General features: G+C 37.0%; 1 protein-coding gene across 11 annotated transcripts; it reads left to right on the top strand.

Annotated features, from left to right (window-relative positions):
- Positions 1–5,548: 5,548 nt before the first annotated feature.
- On the top strand, positions 5,549–14,168 carry LOC105048304 (uncharacterized). 11 transcript variants are annotated; one of them, XM_073260313.1, is made up of 8 exons: positions 5,550–5,958; positions 7,044–7,235; positions 7,391–7,444; positions 8,632–9,068; positions 9,150–10,351; positions 11,515–13,215; positions 13,752–13,888; positions 14,016–14,168. In XM_073260313.1, the coding sequence occupies exons 2-6, from the start codon at positions 7,084–7,086 to the stop codon at positions 13,135–13,137; spliced, it is 3,468 nt and encodes a 1,155-aa protein (XP_073116414.1). In that variant the 5' UTR covers positions 5,550–5,958; positions 7,044–7,083; the 3' UTR covers positions 13,138–13,215; positions 13,752–13,888; positions 14,016–14,168. The 11 variants fall into 11 exon arrangements, with proteins under 11 accessions (XP_073116416.1, XP_073116414.1, XP_073116415.1 ...); XM_073260315.1 differs by lacking the exons at positions 13,752–13,888; positions 14,016–14,168 and adding an exon at positions 13,342–13,632 and having other exon boundaries at positions 5,549–5,958; positions 8,632–9,053; XM_073260314.1 differs by lacking the exon at positions 13,752–13,888 and having other exon boundaries at positions 14,016–14,166.
- Positions 14,169–14,885: the final 717 nt, after the last annotated feature.

Here is a 14,885-nt window from a genome sequence, read left to right as displayed (position 1 = left end):
TCTGATATTATCTATCATACTCTATTGATTATAATCTTAAAGTTTTGATATCACTTATATGACAATCCCTAGTGACCTTAAATCTGGGCTCTAGTACTGTTCTGTCATATCCTAATCACTTGTATCATTGTCTTCAAATAAACATAATCTAACCTCTAAGCTCAGATGCCACTCTATCACATTCTACTGATCTTACATAAAGTTTTAATATCTCTTCATAATCTCTAGTGATCTTAAACCTAAGCTTTGATATTATTCTATCACATCCTAATCATTTATATCGTAATCTCCAATGATCATAACCTAAGCTCTAATATCACTCTGTAATATTCTAATCACTTATATCATAATCTCTAATGATCAAAACCTATGCTCTGATACCATTCTGTCACGGCCCGAACCCAACACCCGGGTCGGATACGTGATGGCCGCACACTCCTTAGAGCAAGCCCTAAAGAATATGCAAGGCCAAAATAAATATTACAATATTAACATCCATAACAATTAATTTTAAATATAATTCATAAAACCTTGCATAATTACAATTTAAATTTCTACGATTCTCTGATCAGGTACTATAACACTCTATCTATCCATCTGCTCACCCATAAATCTAAGCCATAGCCAATCATGAACATCCTGTATCTCTGAAAAGAAAAGAAAGATGAAGGGGTGTGAGCTTTACAGCCCAGTAAGAATTCCCATATCACACTGATATAGTAATATAGTCTGAAAATAAAGAATAGCAATAAAATTTAAAATCTCATGTTTAATGTCCAGAATAATGCAAATATTCATAAATTTGCTGCCTTGTCAAAATAGATGCATCATCATATGTTAACAGGTGAAACACTTTTGTTCAACAATTGTTTCATGCCTTATCTTTCATTTCTTCTTTCATAATCACATGATTTTTAACAGTTTCCTTCTGGCTCTGGACTATCCAAGTCTATACCTCAGTCATCATCCGGATCGAATCCATTTAAAAAGTCTTTCAAGACTGTCCCAGGATGAGCTCCTGGTTGGCTGTCCCACGTACCAAAGCCCGTGAGAGGCTGTCCCAGGCATAAGCTCCTGGCGGGCTGTCCCAGGCATGAGCTCCTGGCCGGTTGATCCACCTGTAAGCCAGTGGGGGCTGTCCCAGGCATAAGCTCCTGGCGGACTGTCCCAGGCATAAGCTCCTGGCCGGCTGTTCCACATGACAAGGCTAGTCCATACCATATATCTCTTTCTTTTCATTTAATCATTATGTGTTGATTTCATCAATCAATTATGTCTTGCATTATGATCAATTCAGATATGTCATATCTATATAATCATGCCATCAATCTCTGATACATATATATTGACATAACATACTCATGCTCAAAATCAAATAACAGTATCTCAGGTATAATAAATTCATCGATCTCAAATCCGACGATGCAAAACCAACGATGCAAGACCAACAGTAAAATAGCATATATATAATAGTGATCATGTACAGGGATTCTTACCTTTACCGGTGACTGATCCAAACACAGAAATCAATGTTCTTCTTTGATTTATGAATTTTTTTAATAAAATATTTCACTCGATATCATTTGCAGATGATCATCTCTTCGTAACCCTGATCAATATAAAAATCACGTATATGGAGAAAATTACCGATAATCGATCTGATAACATAAATCTAGAATCTCTCTTAGGATTAACCAAAATTAGGATTTACCTAAGTATCTGGATCCTCCACTGATCCATAAGACTTCTAGAGAGAGAAAATCTATGAAGAGAGAGAAAATTCTAGAGAGAGAAAGTAGAGAGAGAAACTTTCGTATCCTTCTGATGAGGCACTCATGATCGAGATCATCAGAGGTCCTATCAGGGTGACTCAATATGAATCAAGTGTTACAAATTTCGAATAGGATCGGACTGAGATCAGATCTACCGCACGAATTTCGGAGCAATCTCAAATCATCTTATTTTCATCTTCAAGTTTATTCTAGGGTTCATGATGCAATCAGAGAGGAAGAAAAGATCCTAGAGAGACAAAATCCGTAAAGAGAGAGAAAAGTCTAGAGAGAGAAAATATAGAGAGAGAAGATAGAGAGAGGAGAGAGAAAAAAGACAGAAAAGGAGAGAGAAAAAAATTCTCCTTCTTCTTCTTTTTATTTTATTTTATTTTATTTTTATTTTTATTTTTCTCTTTCTTTTTTTTCCTTTTTTTTTTTCTTTTCTTTTTCCTTTTTCTTTTCTTTTTCTTTTTCCTTTTTCTTTTTCCTTTTTCTTTTCTTTTCTTCTTCTTCTTTCTTCTTCTTTTCTTTTCCCGCGGCCTCCCTTGGCTGAAACAGGGGGGGACCTCACGGTCCTCCCCCGGTGGCTCGGGCTCCGATGGCTTGGTCGGAGATCCGACAATGGCCGGCGATGGGGTTCGACCGGCGGTGGCTAGCAGCGGACGGCCGGCGGCAGGGTTCGGCCGGGGAGAATCAAGAAGAGATCGGAAAACAGGGAGATTCTTTCGCGACTGATTTTTGGCAAAAACGGTGGCCGACGGCGAGGCTTTGGGCCAGGGGAGAAAGGGAAGAGGGAGAGGAAGAAGGGGAGGGGCTTACCTTGCTCCGGCGGTTGAGAAGAGCTCCGGCGAACCCCTTTTTCCCATCTAAGAACCTGCGGATCCTCTTGGAAAAATCCCTTAAATTTCTAAAAAAATCTTTCCAAAATCAATTGTAGAGACATAAGGGAGGGAAAGAGGATTTTATAGAGGTGATTTTCTATCCCTAATCGGACTCTATCGATCCGATTTTGCCGGAGACGGGAAGGAAGAAGACTCCGGCTAGGAGTCTTCCTCCTCTGTTTTTTATTTTTTTTTTTTTTAAATCTGGGTTGTTACAAGTAACGGAGGTACAAGATAATTTTGAATCAAATATTTTGAAGGAGGAGGTACTTAGGGTACGTAGTTTCATTCAGATTGCAACACGTATTGGAATGATAGCAGCATGCCAGTGAAAGAAACCATGGGATGGTAAGAAAATGAGATTTAAACAATTTCTCCTGTGCCTTCTTTTGTGTGTTTTGCCATCAAACTTCTCTGCCTTGTGCTGACTCTCTGGTTTCTGCTGTCAGGTGGCGAGTGTGCTTCTGGGTATCAGCTGTCCCTGCTGCTTGCTCTCTGCATGGAATTCTGTGCCGAAAGTCCTCACTGCCTCTACTTAATTCCATTGCGATTGCTATACGGTTGGCCTATGCATGCATTCACTAGTTATGGTATTGTTACAAACATAACTACCAAAAATCTTATCTTAATTCTCCACAAGCAAGAATCATGTCTTTTAAAACACAGGAAAGGCTTTAAAACCAACTTTGATAATGCTTAATTAAAACCATTAATAATAATGAAGATCTGCTAGCCTTTGGAGCTCAATTAAAAATTAACAAGGATTCATTTATGTTTAAATTAATGTTCTTCCCATCGTTCTATTTTTTTTTTTCACGTAAACTACATATTTATTAATAAAATAACAACTAGTATGCAATAAGATCTCTAAAGTTACTTCACATCCTCTTGGATCTTATGCATAAATTAAACAATCTTTTCAAGTCTAAACATCATTCAAGCATCAAATTTATGAACTTCATTTGTTCAATTTTATTATTTTTTGTATTAATTAATTAATATTTTAAACATCCCCTTAGTTGTCTATACTAATTTACAAAAAAACTATTACATGATCATTTATTATGCTGCACCACGCCATTATGTTCTCTCATATGCTATGGCTAAACTTGGAAATTGTTTGCTTAATGCATATGCTGATGCATAGATAAATTAATTTGAGAGTATTGTATACCTTAAATCATGGTTAAACTTATAAAACTTGAGTGCAATGATCACGTTAGTTTCTTTTTGCTCCATGTGGGTCATCATAAATCATGTCTATCTACCAAAAAGTTCTAATGTTCATCACTTAAAGTAGTAATAAAACTAACTAGTATGGTATCCGCAGCCGAAAGACATTGCCTTTTCCTATAATTTGAACGTATATTATGCATAAATTTCAATTATGATTTTTTGTAAAATGATGGGCTAGTGCTGTATATGCTACAAATATCACCTCTTCTGTACTTTTTGCCATTAAGTTAACTGGAAGCAGCATTTACCAATACCTACTGTTGAAAGCAGAAAAAACATGACTAATTAAAGGAAACTATCACCACATTTAAATATTTTACATTTATGTTGTCTCTAATTATAGTAGTTGTTTATTTAAAAAAGATTTAGTCTATTAAATATAAAAAAGGCATTGATATTCTTAAATGGAAGTTGCCCATCAAAGGCTACGACACAATGTGATTATCAAATTATTGATCTCCCCATTCTAACCTAGAAAAAGAACCACCATTTTAGAGTCATGATTAAAATACTTTTACCGTCGTATCAAAACTTTATCTTGGTTATGTTTTACAGCTACTTTTAGGTGTCTTACACATGATGAAGGATATGTTTGAAAGTTAGCTTCACATCTACCTCTCCGATTTTTTTTCCTTTCTTTTTGTCGCTATAGATTCAAAACAAAAACTTTATACTAAATTAGAATATGTATTAATCATATTGTTTTTAAATAGATAAAGAGGTTCGGAAAAACAAATAAACTCAAATCTAAAAACAAGCTAATACTAGCTTTCTGAAAATGATCTCATTTTGAATGTCCAATAATGAAACTCATGCACATTGAATGATTTTAATTACTAACTGGGCCGAAGATATATCTTTTTATTGTCTGCTTTTTGGTTATAGCTTGTCCTAGAATAATAGAAAGCAAATCAGCTTGTATGTTAATGTTATGCAATAGAAAATCGGATTTCTACTAGGCGCTTAGATGCCAATATATTGTAATTGGAAGTGATTCGTGCTATAGACATGATACAAATTATAATAATACCAACAATAAGTTAACACATACATTTACAATGAAAAACATTTTTTCCTCTCATTTTGTGCTTTTAAACATGTTTATCTATTATGACTATTTCTTTCTTTTCTATATATTGGGACAAGTGAGAAGCCTCATGTCTGGATGATCTATATTGAAATTCTACCTCGGTCCATAATTTTTTATCAAATTTACCTCCTAAGATTATTTCTTTTATATGCATTGTGGATCAACTTTCATTTTGTTAAGGGGATATCGGATGGAATGATTTCAAAGATTGAGTACATTCAAATATGGATTCATATTTGACACATGCTATGGTTTGGAAGCATTTACAACAACCAATTCATCAACTTATACACGTATAAAATCTTATTGGTACTTCAATGGTGAACGCCGTAGATTTTTTTCAACCAAAAAAATAAAATTATAGATTTTAAAATTTTTTTTTATTTCACAAATAAATACCTCCAACAGTTTATTATCTTTTGCTACTATTGTCTTTTGCTCCCTTTATCAACAATAGGATGGAGACACATCCAACCAAACTTGATTATTTTATGTTAGCCATGAGCGAGGTTTAGGATTAAGGGTTTTGTTTTAACTTTTTTTAAGGGCAGTAGGTGAATTGACTTGAGAGAGTTAGTGGAGGGGGCAGTGACTGAAAACATGGGAGATTGAGGGGAGGCATCCGATTCGGCCTACTCTCCAATCTCCATTCAGAGGGTAACATGTCATCGCATGCGAGGCTTTCCAAAGCCAAAATTTCCATGTCCACATATATTATCCTATAAATGCCATTTCCAGTTACCTCACCCTTTCTTTCCACCTTTTCTAAACCCTAGATTGAACCATACTCTCTCTCCGCTTTCTCGCTCCAATTATCGCATATCCGCCGCTGGATGCCTCGCGGAGCTCCTCTCGCTGCCTCCATCAGTGAGGAATCTCCATCCCCACGGTTTCGTCTCGTTTCGCCGTGGAGTAAATGGCGATGAGCTGCCCGAAAGAAAAGTGACTCCTCTTTATCCTATACATAGCTCGATTGGAGGTATTTGTTCTTAGTTTTCTCTAAAATCTTTCCTCGGAGCTACTTTGGTACTGTTTGATTCTGTTAGGTATTTTTTCTATCGTTTTTCTTGTCAAGTTCGTGTTTTGATGTGGTTCCCCCATTTCACCTCGGTTTCCCCATCGGGTTCTCTCTGGAGTCGGCCTTTGTAATTGTTGTTGATTGTTTTGAGTTCCGGTTTAGAATTGGAGAGCTGGGTAGTCCAAAGAAGCTTTATTTGTTTGTTTTGGATGCATGATTTTATGGGGTGAAACTCTATTTTATACATTGATGTTTTAAGAGCAAGTGCGTTTGATCGGTTAAAGTTGGGAGGCTGTGCATCTCCCCTCTCGTTTTCTGGATTTCATAGAGGAAGAATACTGATAAGCATACGTGCCATGGATTTTGGGTTTTGGCTTCGCATGCGTGATTTCATGAATTACAAGAGCTTTGAGTGGTGGGTGTTAGCAGGTATGATGACCAGTTACGCTATGAGGAACTTGCATAATAGTCTGGTTCTAATATGATGTTAGGATGTGTAGTCATCTCCACATAAACCGTAGACTGACGTGGGATTTTATGTACTTCGAACACAAAGTGCTGGGTTTAGAACAAAAGTTATTAAAAGTTTCGTCTTTCCTTAATTATATTTCATGTTGTCAATGCGATAATTTGCTGGCAAAAGCTTCTATAATTCCTTCTTTATTTGTTTGTCATCAATGTGTAGTTGTTTGAGTTCATGGCTTGGTCGCAAGTTACAAGCTGAAAGTTCTTCTTGCAGTTTCTTATATTGTTCTATTTTTTGACCGTGGTGTGTGGACTTGTCATATGTTTTATATACATCTAATGGTTGTAAGTAGCTAGATCTTTTGTTTTCCACTGCCAATAAACTAAAGAATGGACCTTTATGTATCTTACATCTTTGTTCTTCCATGAGCAAGCACAGAATTTCTTGTATTTTCGACCTTGATGCGTGCAATTAGAAGTGACCTTTTGCTGTACTTTTTCTCTTGGGAATATGATATCATGAGTGGCTTGCTGTTTAGCTAGTTATGATATTGATAATGACCTTTTCTTTTCCGTTATAGGGCATGCTTACTAGTGGTAGTATTATGCTGGTTTTGCGGGATGGAAGTAATTCTTGTAGAGGAGAGCAATTATAGAAGGGAGCATATTCTTATATCCCAGCCTAGCCCTTCACTAATAGAACCGAGACTCATTGAGCATGCTAAGACTGATGGTGTTCAAGGGACAGAAACTTGTGACCATTTTTCCATTCGGTAAATCGGTCAATATTCACCCATTAATTACTGTGTTAGCCTGTATCAACTTTTCTGAATGTAACAATTTTTATTTCAGCATCAATATAGGATTGAATGAATCTAGGTCAGTGATAAATTTCTTCACTAACACGATCTGAATTTTTTGTTATTAGGTGCAGCGGCTGTGATTTGTCCATCCCCGTCTTTATCTATACATACCTTTGCGGGTGTGCATGCATGCCCTCTTGTGCCACTTCACGTATCTAGTTATATCTATACGCGATATGCATTTTTATATATACATATCTATCCCTATCTTTATCTATACACATTATGTATCTTTATCTATTCATATCTATCCCCATCTTTATCTTCACATATTATATATTTTATCTGTACATATTCATCCTTATCTTTATCGGTACATATCTGTGCGGGTATGCGTGCATGCACTTATGTGCGCTTTTTGTGTCTATGAGCCATACTTTGTATGTATGTATGTGTATATACATATACATACGTATACATACATGCATGTACATATACATAGATACATATGCATATATACATATACATGTGCATATACATACATACATATACATATACATATATACATATACATGTATCTTTATCTATACACGTGATAGTGTATATGCATGTTCACTTTTCTATATCTATGCGTGCATGTTCTTGTGGGTGTCCCTTTATAATGTTTGCAAGCTATATCACACACACACACACACACACACACACACACACAGACATGTAGACACATAGCTGCACATTCATATGTACACAAATATGTGTTTATGTCAATAAATGTTTGTGCAGGGGGGCGGGGAGGGAGAGTGAGAGGGTTTCGCTGGTAGTGGTGGATGGATGCATGAGTGTGTGTGGTGTGCTTGCCATGCATGAGTGAACAAATCAGCCATAAAATTTATAGGTGTGTATGTATGAATGTATATTATTGCAGTGTATTTAATTACACACATACATAGGCACACATGGCTTTGGTTAAAATACATGTAATACAGATAAAATGCCCTTCCTTTGACTGCTATGCACCTCGCAGAGAAGAGAGCATTTTATTGTTAATTGGTTTATATTTACAAAAATACATATTATATGTGTGTGCATTCATGCGAATGAGTCTGTCTATATCTGATCAGTCATTGGTCAGCATTCCATGTCCTTGTTTCTATGAAGTCTTTATCTATTTTCAAGGAAAATATCTTGAAGAAGTGTATCAGAGAATTCTGTTGATTGCATACAACTTTTATAGTTTGAAGTCTGAAGGTTAGCTTGTCAGGGTACTTTGAGAGCCCTTATCTGTTTAATCATTCAATTGCAAAGTAGCAGCGAAGCAATCAAATATGTTTCATAATTTTTCTAACATATTCTGTCTTGATTACAGTGGATATGTTGCTGAGATTCGTAAGACAGACCCAAAGACATGTTGGCCATTCTCTATGTTTCATGACCAAGCATCAGATAAACATATCAGCCTCCTACCTCCTCTACCTGTGACTAAATTTAAATGTTGGGATTGCCAAAACTGTTGGCGTAAAGCTAATAATTGTGCCACAACAAGAGCAACTGAAGCTCCTTCTAATATTCAGGATATTGAAGCAAAAAATGGCACTTATTTTCTTAGAAACACCTTCATATCCTTTCATGCTAATGACAAAGAGTTGCTTCCTGGCTTTCATCAACTATGTGAAGAGAAAATTGTAGATGATAGACTAATTGAAGCAGGTAGTTCTGTTAATGTGACTAAAGGTGAATGTCACCCATCAGCAAATTGTGGCAAGAATATGAACAACTATGTAATTACAGGTGCAGATACAGAAGGTTGTTCACTCCCCTTGAATTTACATCCCCCCATTCAACTTAATGCTTTCATTTTCATGACTTATCTATTGGTTTTCACAGGTTTGCAAGCAGCCAAAGCTAGCCAAGGTAGGTGTGAACTGATCCAGAATCTATCAAGTGACAAGCCTACATACATCGTAACACAAGGTGAAGCATGCCACATGGAAGGAAGAGAAGAACAAAATGTGATATCAACAGCAAACACTTTTGAGGCTTCGTATTGTGAGGACATGGTAAATGCTAAATCAAAGGAGACTGAAGTAGTCAGTGAAAGTACTGATGTCAGGATGGTTGCTGGTCCTTCATTTATTGATGGTATATCATTTGGGGAGAAAGATGAACAATTGGTTAGGGAAATGGTCAAGACAAAAGAACAATGTAAGAAAGCAGCCAGAGAAACTGAGGTGCCACTGGGAAACAATATTGGTATTCCAGAAGTTGATTATCAAATTGTTGTTGCAGCTCATGTCTCTGAACTGGACTCCAAGGGGTTAGATGAAAGTGACAATGAAACATCTGACAATAATGTGGCCAAGCCAGTGGTCGCATCTGATGGAAACCTGCAACAGAAAAAGGCTAGGAAGGTGCGTCTATTAGATGACATCATGAGAAGTGAGGAGTTGCGCTCATCTGGTAAGTTTCATATCTCTGATGGTAATGAAGAGGCCAATCAAATCGAGGACAGAATTGATAGAAGGCCACATTTATCGAGAATGAAAGATCGACATTTTGGTACTGAAATTCATCATACTTTCCCAGAAACCAAAGTGAAGTCTTGGAAGAGGAAATATATAGATCTTGAAAATGTAGATGATGGATCGTCTCTAATGCACTGGCTAGAAAATGCGCGTGAGAAAGTAAAGACAAACAACAGATATAGAGAAATCAAGCACACTGATGCTGCAGCACATGCATCAGCTGAAAATAATGTAATGCATAGCCTCAAAGCCTCTGGGGCCAAAGAACACAAGCAAAATGCTATTGCACGTATAACGCTTAATGCAATGCATCAGGGCTACCTCTTGCCCCAACAAGAAGATAAGACTAACAAGGGCATTGTGATTATCGATGGTAAAGCAACCAAACGAATGAATGCCAAAGCAATTCATTCCAAGTCAAAAATAACAACAAAACCTGGGAGGAACTTGCTTCATGGTCCAAAAACTTATCACAGCACCAATGAAAAGGTCACCTTGAGAAAGAAGAAAAAGAAGGAACATCAAACTGAAAATGAAGAATCTTCCCAGATATACTTGTTAAAGGTAAGGATTCCTTTTCTATGTTGCTAATACTCTTAGAGTTTAAGTTCCTTTATGATGTTTAGTGTTGGACTGATGTTCTTATGTTATCTCTTCTTATTTTTCCTCCTCATCATATTATGGAGTTTGTTGAAGGAGATACATTCTAGTTTGATTAGGTGTTAAAATGTACTAGGTCAAAGACTCAGAAGAATCAGCTTTTGGTTAAAAGAGTGAAAAAGGATACTAATTAGCAACTAACTTCACATTACTGTGCGTCTGTGCTTATGTGCATGTGTATCTTGTGTTTGTCATTTGGTTTCTTGTCTATTCTACTTGTGTTGGTTTAATGTCTTCCCAAAACGATGATGGAGAACTTGATTAGGGTTTTAAATTACTAAATGTAATACTAGATCTATTCCTCAAAGAAGATCAATAAGAGAACAATGAGGCAGCTTGCCTACGGTGGTGGAAATTTATGGTTAATTAAGTTTCAGGTTACAAGTGTTAATGAAAAAAAAAAAAAGAAGATAATTGGTTGAATAAAGGGCACAAGACACTGTGGCTAAAGGAATAGGTATATTCCTTGGTCAAGGGAAAAGGGATCATATGAAAGTACTTTCAGGTGGATCTGTAAAAGGGAAGGATCTTTACAATGAGCCTTCTGGTGAAGGTTCTGAGAGAAGTAAACTAAAAAGCACCGGCTGGAGTCATGAAAATTCCTATATTTATTTATTCATATTCACAACATTAGATGTATGTATTTAAGTTCTTTTTCTGTGATGTAGCATAATGCTACTTCTGTGGCTTAAATGAGAACCAAATTTGTCAGATTAATGATAAGTACTACACCAACTGGTCAAATGCAACCAAGTAAAGAGAAATATATATTTTTTTGAATTTTGAGGTAGCTTTTTCTAAGCTTGGTTTGTTTGTGACTGATGATTACCATAAATGTCATGAAACTCAAAGTTGTACATGGTTTAAAATCACTAACATACATGCACGATGATGCTCGTATTCTTTATACTTCTTCAATCTATAAAGCCTGTTGTGTCTTTCCCATGATTATGCAAAATTTGTATAATATCTACGGCATTGTATCTATTCTTGGCAGTAGTTGATGATGCATTGGATCTAGATCTCATCAGACAAAAGTGAGATTAAGAATGTTATTTGGATTTCAGGGGCAAAAAAATGTTACAGAAGAGCAGGAAACTACACAGACATGCGAGCGGGGAGCTTTAGATGACATCCCAATGGACATTGTTGAACTCTTGGCCAAAAATCAACATGAAAGACGGCTGATGAATGCTAAGGCTTCAACGGTGAGTACACATAACCTATTGGATAGGACTGAAGTCATGGGGGATAATCATGTTTTGAATGTCACTGAAGGCTATGGGGACAAGGTACTGGATGCAGTACATAAGAACCTTTTCCAGCAAAATTCTCTGAGGAATAATGCAGGAAATAGTGTTTGGACTGCTCTGAGAAATGACAAGAATGCTGATGAAATCATGGAAGATGACTATGCTACGAGCCATGGTAGACAAAATGATCACAGAAATCTAAATCAAGAAGAGCTTATCAGTGCCACTGCAGGGTCCCTAATGCCTTTGAAATGTAGAGGTCATGCTAGACTTTGTATGATGGATACAAAGAAAAATTGCCATTCACAATATCACAGCCAGAGGAAAGTGGGGTTGCAGATGTTAGAATCATGTCATAAAAATGCCCAGGGCAAATCGCCCGTGCTATTAGACAGAACCACCTTAGGAAGCAATACTCAAAAGGTCCATGCTGGTTTGAATCATATGAATATGTTTGGCCATAATACTTTACTTCAAAAAAACCCAAAGACAGTTTCACTCGATATTGATTATTCGAAAAAAGTGGACCAAGCTAAAATTCACCTCCAAAATAGGAAAGAGAGTGATTCAGCAGTGACATCTTTTGTAGAGGCAGGAAATGCATGTGATTTAGAAATGGTGAGGCCGCACGATCTATATACAGATGAAAACATACCAGCATTGTACTTGCTTGGGCTAATGAATTCAGCGAAATGGTCAAGTGCGTTTCTTCAAGATCTGCCACATGCAAACCATAAAGGATCTCATCAGGAGTTTTATCTTTGTTGTACTGATCAATGTAAATTGATTGACTTACAACCCAGCGGTAAAAGTAGTCAGGCTGCAAAGCCTTCATTGACAGTTCAACACCCTCATCAAGTTCAGCATCAAGAAATTTCTTGCAAACCATACCGTCCACTTCCAAGAGTTGGTGTTTTGGGGTCTTTGCTGCAGAAGGAAATCACAAGCCCTTTGGACGATTCGAGAACTCAATCTGGTTTCAGAATCAGATATTCTAACAAAATGAAATCTCTTGAAGCTAGTAGAAAGGAAACTTCTGAACTTTCGTGCTCCAAAAATCGGGCTAGAGTTCCGAATGCCCTAAGCCCTATTTCCAGAAACAAGAATTCTAAATGCCCTTTTTCTGTTGTAAATTCTAATGTGCATCCTGGATGTTCTTCTGCAAGGAATGACAAAATTGGTGCAGAGATGAGCAGCAAAAGAGCAGCAGTTCAGCCCCTGAGTAACTATTGTGAAAAGGAAATATGCATCATTAACAGAAATCCTGCCGACTTTACCATATTTGATGAGGCCAATGAATATATCATAGAGAGTGATAATATGCACACGAGACATACTACCCCCACTGAGAAACCACAGCGTATATTTCATCCTGATGGACAGAAAATCCATAAAGTGAGGAGATTTACTGCTCTAAATGGGTTAATGAGAAGCTGATTTCTTTTTTGGGGCAGATCCTGATGTCAAGCATTCTTCTATTCACTGGAACCCCTCAAAAGATATTCTGAAGTTGAGGTAAGATTTCTGTTTCTGCAAACTTTGACCCTCCAAGTTGTAAGGTAGGTTTTGAGCTATAGATTGATGTAAATTGGGTAAGTTGATCGATAGGACTATTTGCTGATTCTGGTATGCATGCTTCAGGCTTGGTGCTGTAGGTGCAGAGAAGAACGCGGTCAGGAGAGCAATAATTTATCATGTTCTTTGACCTCAAAGTTTTCAGCTGTCAACGTTGTGGCTGACCTTTATCTCTTGGTTCATGTGCAAAAAAATAATAAAACTGGGTGTCAGTAGTCAATCTCAAAGAGGAAACAATCAACTCTTGTGATCATAAATTGGGTCAAGTAGGGATCATGGACATGGATCCGTCTGTCTTCTCCTGCTGTATCTAATATACTGGCTCAAAGCATTTCAAATGTGATCATGACTTTTTCATGGGTACATGTATATTCTATGCAATATGTTAGTAGCCCTCTAAGTTAGATTGTCTGTTGTAAGTGTTGGATCCAAGTAGGATAAACTTATCGATCTGAATGATCTGTTCTTTTTATCAGATATTTCCTCACAATAAGGGGAGGAAATTTGAGGTGAAACCCGAGCAGTGAATTGTGCTTCAAAGACAAATGCCATCAGCACCATTCGCACTCTCTCCCACCCTCTCCTGCACACACGCACGCTTCAACATTTTGAGGTCTGTTTGCATCTGTAAGGTGGATTTTAATAGTTTTCTGCCATGGGTTTTAGCATGCTTCAGTTCAACATTTTAGCTGTGCTATAGTTCATCTTATGCCTATGCCTAATGTGTTTGATTGTTGCAGAGTCTCAGAGTTGTCTTCGGTTGGAAAACCTCATTTCCTGATGTAGTCATAATTCTTACCCAGCTCGTGCACTGCCTCATATGATTAGGATAGCCTTTGCACTATGTATGTATATTGTCCTTTGGTGCTGGCAGAGTTAATTTAGAACCTTTTGTTTTAGCACGATAGAAGCTTGCTTGTATTTTTTTTATTTTTATTTTTTTTTGATAAGATGGGTTAATCATATAAGTCTACTATAAATACAACCACAAAAATTAGAAAACAATACATCAGGAAATGATTGAGGGACATTGTGAGCATCCATTCACAACATCTTGCCTAAATATCCGGCAATAAAGGAAACAATCCAATTCACTGTAGTATTCACCTCTCGAAACTTGCTTTTCAAAGGGACAAAGCGACAAGGTCAACTTTAGTCAACTACGTGGCGACGGCAATGATGGTCGGCTATGATCCACTGAGTAAGGTCATCTTCAACTCTAAAATGACTTTAGGGAGCCGTGCCGTGACAAACTAGAGGCCGGAAAACTGCTACGGCTATATGCCCTTTAAAGACTCGAACTTGGGAAAAACAGTCCACCGTTCTGTGACTCGGACCCATTAACTTAATAACTTCTTTCTCCATTCTACTTCAATAACTTGAAATTTTCCGTCCACCAACTGCTGGTATTTTGGCAGGTTGGTGTCTATCTCTGAAAGTGAGAAATCTCAGCCCCTCAAATTCAAATGTAAGAGATGGTGGATAACTACTATACTGTAAAAATAAAATAAAAATAAAAAATAAAAAAATCTTTAGCCTCTCTCTCTCTCACTCTCAATTACATTTACCTGTCACCTTTCTCGGCTGAGCCGTTGAAAAAGCTCAGCCGC

This window comes from Elaeis guineensis, chromosome 7 (genome assembly GCF_000442705.2).
Source record: "Elaeis guineensis isolate ETL-2024a chromosome 7, EG11, whole genome shotgun sequence".
Lineage (NCBI taxonomy): Eukaryota > Viridiplantae > Streptophyta > Magnoliopsida > Arecales > Arecaceae > Elaeis > Elaeis guineensis.
Note: the sequence above shows the minus strand (reverse complement) of the source record. Positions and strands in the feature narration are given on the sequence as shown.